At 43.5% G+C, this 6,955-nt stretch overlaps 1 protein-coding gene across 3 annotated transcripts in view; it reads left to right on the forward strand.

The window, feature by feature from the left end:
- The window catches only part of LOC117604216 (uncharacterized), a 43,558-nt gene extending 36,813 nt beyond the window's left edge, over positions 1–6,745 (forward strand). The window contains exons 6-13 of one of the 3 annotated variants that reach the window (XM_034324082.2): positions 376–636; positions 3,169–3,353; positions 3,747–3,995; positions 4,353–4,514; positions 4,975–5,260; positions 5,499–5,739; positions 5,817–5,967; positions 6,114–6,745. In XM_034324082.2, the coding sequence (XP_034179973.2) occupies positions 376–636; positions 3,169–3,353; positions 3,747–3,995; positions 4,353–4,514; positions 4,975–5,260; positions 5,499–5,739; positions 5,817–5,967; positions 6,114–6,374 (1,796 nt within the window). In that variant the 3' untranslated portion in view covers positions 6,375–6,745. The remainder of the gene's footprint in view (positions 1–375; positions 637–3,168; positions 3,354–3,746; positions 3,996–4,352; positions 4,515–4,974; positions 5,261–5,498; positions 5,740–5,816; positions 5,968–6,113) is intronic. The other 2 variants (XM_034324083.2, XM_034324084.2) reach the window with 2 other exon arrangements.
- Positions 6,746–6,955: the final 210 nt, after the last annotated feature.

The raw sequence follows: 6,955 nt of genomic DNA on the forward strand, positions 1-6,955 counted from the left end.
TTTATCAGCGATTGTGCCGTAAGGTGATAGAACCCTTCTCTCTGATAAACGTGTATTTCCGTTCGGAATCAGACTTTTCGCAGGATTAGTCACGCGCGGAATTATAAAACGACAAATAGCACGATTCGCTTTATTCAAATAATTATTCAACGCGAACCTTCCCGTTATCTCGGACTAATTAAACGCAATCCCTTTTATCGATTTAACAATGCATACGGTAAATGCAGCTACCATTGGGTCACTGTATTAGGAACACGCACACAGTACCTTTAAAAGCAACGATTAATATCCGAGCACGAACCAGCGAGGTTCTCTAAATACAGCGTTAAAATTACAAGCATCGTAACCTGGCTACGATATTCGACTTGGTTGCAGCGAGACCCGGAAAACCACCACCGCCGCCAAGGAACCAGTCCCTGGAGGATTGGTCGAGACTGGATGCAGCAAGTAAACCGGTCAGACCGCCACCGCCACGCGTTGAGAGCAAACAATTACCGCCAAGAAGCGACAACAAACCGTCGAAATCGTCGTCGTCCTCATCGTCGTCATCGTCATCGTCATCCTCATCGTCCTCGTCACCGTCATCTTGGCAGCCTACCGCCTCGACCACCTCAGACTCGATTTACGCGAATCTGGGTAAGTTCAGGCCCATACAATGTAACTAATTATTGAAACCACGGCAAGTCTCGATGTTGTAACAGCCATACTCACACGAATCCTCGCGCCAGCTGCTTCCTTACGAATTTACTTATCGCGAGAACACGTCCGTTCGGTAGATCCTGTAACGTTGGATAACGGTGGTTAACTCTCATCCCCCACCTTCTTTCCCCGTTTTCTCGAATTTTTTTTCTGTCGTTACTCGTTTCGCCGGGTCGACGTACGGTCGTCGTGAAACTGGCGTTATTTTCTTTTCTTTTTTTTTTTTTTTTTTTTTTTTCATTTTTATCTCTCATTGTTATCGAACGATAAAGAAGAGGAAGATGGTACTGTACAGAAGAGATTCCTTCGCCAAACACGCGAAACAATATCGGATTTATGAATGTTCTTGAGATAAGATCTTACGACTTTTGCTATATGCCATACGCGTTTTTATATTTTATACGACTAATCCATTTGGAAAGACTATATTTTACTCGTGTACTCTGTCGACTAACTGCCTTTATATAGAGATATATTATATATATATTATACGTTTCGAAGATTCACGATTCTCTGTGATATACATATACATATGTATCTTATTATCATGTTACTTTGTAATATCCGTCAGCGTTGAAACGACGAGAGAAAACGCGACGCGTAACGAAAATAGTCGGGATTCTCGATGAAGTAATCGCGTCGCAAATGAAAACGCGTCTCGACGTGGCGTAAACCGCTCGCACCCATTGTTTCCACGCGCGCAATTCGCTATTTTCGATACAGAAATTTTTCTCCAACGAACGAGAGCGTGATCAAAAGTTTGAGAATGGCTGACTGAACGAAAGAAACAACAAATGCGACGCTCAACTGTTGTATGAATCGATACACCCTGTTGTGTACACGGAACGAAAGAAAATGAACTACAAAAGATTCTCTGTAACCTGGAATTTCTGTGTCTGAAATAAACGTTTGTTGCCTGAAAAACACCAGAAAGCCTTGTTTTCTTGGTCACTCTCGATTACGAATTACGTATACACGCTTCTTTCTATTTTTTTTTATTTTTTTCATTTCATTTCTTTGTTCGTTGCACCCGTCGCGTTTTACCAAACGATCTAACGTACTCTATTATTCCTTTCATGACGAACGAACGGAGGCCTCGACGATGTGAAACGACGAAGCGAGAAAAGAAACTCGATCGATTCCTTTGATTTATTGTTATCGAGACCGTTTCACGTTTGCGCGGTTCGATTTGGGTCTGCTTCATCGTTAACCGCATGCACCGATCAGACTTTGCCTTCAAAGACTACTCGAAACTCGTGCACAGTTCTTTCATCACCCATCGTTTCTTTTATTCCTTTATATCAGGTCATCCCAAGAGTTCGTGCCGTTTTTTAAATCGATACATTTAGTTGAACTCTTGTTAGCTTTTCATTAGATTTTTGTAGAAAGTAATTTTTGGAATGACCTAATCTTTCTCCTCTTCCGTCTGCTTTTAGACATTCGATCAATTCATTTCATTCGCGATCTATAAATCAACCAACTGGTTCGATGCTTTTCCCTAATTCTATTCGACAAATCGAATCTGGTTTTGCTCGAGAATCGATAATTAGAGGATAGAGAGGTGCTCTTCTCATTTTCTGCTCCGTTGTAAATAGCATACGCGTCGGTACCATTGTTGCGCAAGGCCTCCTCCTTTAACCACCCTGGGTGCAACTAACGCCGCATGTATTGATTGCATATTAGCATCGTGTTCCCTTTTAGTCGAACCTTGATAACGAATGCCTGCCAATCCCAGGATTCCCCGCGATTACTCCGAGACTCTGAACAACCACTTAATTCGCAGTGTTTCGTACAGAATTTATAGAACTCTATCGAACCCTTTAGCCGTGCAATTACTTTCCAGGAGAATTAGGATACCGACTATAATCCTTCCGTTGCAAACATACAAATCAGAACCCGAGGATAAGCATAACGATGTAAATGTATAATTTATATCGTTCTGAATGTTGAATACTCATTAACACCGCGATTACTAGAAATTAATTAAAGGGTTGAATAGAGTGCGTTCAAACTGTAACCGTATCCTCTCGTTCTTTAATTTAACCCTGATATGCTCGTATATTATAAGAATTTTATAAGTATTTTATATAAAAAAATTAACTGTTATTCAATGGGCATATCCGGGTTAGAAACCACAATAACCAATTCAGAGGAACGATCGATGAATCATCGATTCAGCGGGAAATCGTGCTTCCGCGGTTCGAGTTCGATTGAAATCGCGAAGGGGTAAAATAGTGATCTGAAAACGACGACGCGACCACGTGTTTTTCTTTTTTTTTTTTTTGCTTTTTCCCTGGCCGCTCCGCGTACCCACGTGTACGTACACGCGTGTTAGCGCGTCTCTAGAGTATTATCGCAACGAGTGGCGTCCTCCTAGCACGCTAGTACGGTAGCTAGCCTGTTTTGTGACATGCCTTGTGTCTTGTGGTACTAACCCGTGGCGCTTGACGATGGCGGACGTGCCTGCAGCAGCGGAGGATGTTACAGGTGAGGTGCGCAGCTCGTTGGCACCCTCGAAACCGCAAAGAACCGCCAGTATGAGGGACCAAGCTACCTCGCAGCCGATCCTCAAGAAACACGGCTCATCCAGTCCGGCCCTTAATCAAGATTACGAGCCAGTCGCGGTTTCTGCACCACCCACCTCCGATTCTCTGGTAATGCTACTATCGATGGCCCTTTAACGCGATCTTTACGACCGTACGGCCAATCGGAACGAATTGGAAGGTGTTCAAGAGTTTAACCTCTTTCGCTACAGACAGACTTGATCAAAAACGACTACCCTTTTATGGGAGAAGAAATTCCCCGAGTTTGAACATTATTCTGAATAAATTTCTCCTTTATCTCATCGGTTAATTAAATGGTCGATGGAGAAATCGATGGTACGGAAAATTAAAGAAAAACTGTTCAACCTTAGGAGCGCGGACCATGAAGAAAGTCTATAAACCTACATATGCGTTTACAGAAGATCAAATTCTTGAACATCTTTCGTTGAACCTACTTAACGAAAATCACTAATTTAACATCTGCTTTTCCCGAATTTTTTCCAGACGTCTAACGACAGTCATGTTTACGAGTGCCTTTCTAGTTCGCCAGAGTGCGATTCGAATCTCGAGCTCCGACACGGGGGCGGATCTCATCTCACCTGCAAGAGGAAATCCGACAGCAACGCGATGGAACCCACTGCGGAATTCAAATTCCATCATCAGACGTTCGTCAGATCGACTTCGCTTCCGTATTGCGGTAGCGAGACCGAGAGCGAGTTGTACGCACCGTACGGTTTTTACACTGGCGACGAGGTATTATCTCTTTGTTCTTTTATCGCAAAAACAGGATACATTAGATGAATATGTACGATTCATTTCGTAGAAACAATTCTGAATGTTTGTTCAACTTTATCGATCTCCGAATGGAGATGCCTGAAAATTTCTTAAAAAGCGCGACTCGTTTCCACAGACACGAAGAAAAACGACAATTTTATTATCGCAGCGAGACTTTCCCAGTGGTATTTACGGAACTTTATTACCCACTGGAAAATTCATGGCTCGGCTAGACTCTTCGTATATAATAAAGAACCTCGGAAACAATTTTACTTCGAGATAGTTTTATCGGTCGCGCGAACCCGCGGAATTTCTAATAGAATCCTTAAAATGCAGGGCCCCGAGGAGGATCAGGACTGGAAGAATAAGGACGACGAATTAAGGATAAGCCGATTGAGGCAACGCAGAGGTCGCAGTATAGTTCATCGGAGCCTCGAGGATAATTACGGCGCCGTGGTCGTCGCGAATCACGAGGCTCTCGCGCAATTTCTCGAGCAGGTATCATTCAGATTTTCCTCGCATACTGACATTTCCTTTTTACAGGATAATTTCAGTGAAAATCCCCCGGGTGAATTTCGCATGGAACGCGCGTTGAATTATCGCATAATTTCTTAAAGTTCCATTCAACAGAGTTGGGTTCGGTCGTTTTGATTATCCACCAGATAGGAAAATTTCTTTGGACGTTAATTTCTTAGCCGACGATTCAAACAGAGGTCTCGAAGAATTTTACAGTAGAACCCGTAGAATTACCTACCGTAAATTTCTCAAAGTTATACATATTCAAGAGACGTTCTTGCCGAACGATTCAACCGAAAAGCCTTCAAGAATTTTGCATAAAACACGTAGGGTTATTACAAATATCTCAAAGTTCTATTCAGGATTCAAGGTTGTTCGTTAAAAATATCGCGACGATAGTGTATGCATGAAAAATACAGCCACCGTTCGCGATCTGTTGCAGCTGAACCAAACGCCTCAAGTGCCAGCCGGGCTCCGAGCACTGAAAAATACGAATCCCCGTATAAGCCACTTCAACATCGACGCCAATACGTCGATTACCGTCGGCAGAAGAATATTTTACTCGGCGACGTGGAACGAGATGAACGTCACTCTCTGCGTCGCCTTCGATCTGGCCACACACGTGTCACGGAAGGAATTTTATTTGGCACCTATAATCGAGTTTATAGACAGCGTGCCGAAGGAAATTACCGAGAAAGCGGGGCTAGCTGGGAACAAGCAGCCCGAAGGTACCTACCATCATTTTATTTCTCTAATATCTTAGATTGGATATTGGAATTTTTCATCACCTTTTGATGGCTACTTAACGGTAGATTTATTAACCAATTAAAACCTCGCGCCTTCAGGTTTCTTAATTTTTCGTTACAGAATTTATTAAGATATTTTCGTTGAAAGACATTCCTGATGCCAATCCCTGTCCCACATTATCCTACACTTTGTACATTACAATTTTTCGAATTATTTCAGTAACCATTTCTGTTCTACCCCGTCTGCAAGTGAGCACGATACAATCGTTCGGCGTCGCGACGACCAAGGACATGCACGAGGAGGGAACGATCAGAGAAGCCTCGTTTGTGCTTCTCCAATTCGTCACCGCGCTGAAGAGCCTTCAAGCGAGAGGAATCGAGGAGTCCGCGAGCAGTCTGAACAACGTGGTACTCTGCAGGGAGGACAAGGATGCCTATTACAGGCTCTACCTTCTTCAGGGGTCGGTAAACGCGCGACGTCGCTCTCTCGACGCCAAGCTCGGAATTGGTTTGCTTACTGCTCGATAACCTTTGACAGATTGAACGTGGAGACGAACGAGGAACGAGAAGAGGATAGGGTCTCATTGTGCCAGTGCGCCCTCGTCGCGCTTCGACAATTGAACTTGACGAACAGGTTACCCTTGATTCAGGAGCTGCTCATGAGGGAAAAGGCGGTCACGTTGTCTCAGGTAACAGTGAAATGCTTTTCAGTTACTCCAAGAAATTACATCTTCGATCAAATGTAAAACGGGATCGACGTCCATAGAGAGGAGAATAAAAAATAGAGATGAGAAATAAAATAAAGTAAAGGATAAAGTATACGCTGTGGTTGTAGGTGAAATCAGTCCTGGAATTTTCTCTGTGGGGACCAGCGGACGTGACCCTCGGTGGACCACGAGAGAGGGAGGTCACCCTACAAAGATGGCTCGATCTGGAGAGAGCGAACGTTCTTCATGCTCTAGTGAGGACGAGAACACCCCTGACCGTCACGGACGAATACCAATTGCTATTCTTGGTTCGAACCAGCGCGAAAATTATGGGCCAAGCGTCATTGCTGTTGGACGAGCAACGAACCAGGCTGGCCAAAGCTCGCTAATCGACCCTTTTTTCCGTGAACCGACCGATGCCAAACGAACCGGCGAACGTTTCGTGGACAAAATACACTTATTCGATGTTCGATCAACCTGACAGGAACGTGTAAGATCTTCAAGCAATACGCGAAAGCGAGCGAAAAGCGCAGGATAATCGTAATTGTACAGATCTGATAGAAATTTAGGACGAATCGTAGGGATTCGAGTGCGTGCCAATGCTCAAAGTGCTAAATGCGATCGCGTGGAATTACGCTCTCTATCGATCCACTTTTCAACGCGTGTCTTTTATAAATAATTATTTCCCATCACTGTTTTATGTATAATCTTATTGATTATTTGTATAAATAAATGCTCGAGATAATACGTATGGTCGGTGTATTATTTCCTCGATGAATCACGCGGTTAATGCACTGATATCCGATTAGGCATGCGTAAATTCACAATAGCACCCTCCTGAGTATTAAACTACGAGAGTTATTCAATAAGTTGAGAGACAAATGGCTGCTGTTCGAGAAATATTACCTTACACCCGTTGGGTGAGGATTAAAAAGGAAGGTTAATTATTACTATTTCTCCAGCGTGAGCA

This window comes from Osmia lignaria, chromosome 11, assembly GCF_051020975.1.
Source record: "Osmia lignaria lignaria isolate PbOS001 chromosome 11, iyOsmLign1, whole genome shotgun sequence".
Lineage (NCBI taxonomy): Eukaryota > Metazoa > Arthropoda > Insecta > Hymenoptera > Megachilidae > Osmia > Osmia lignaria.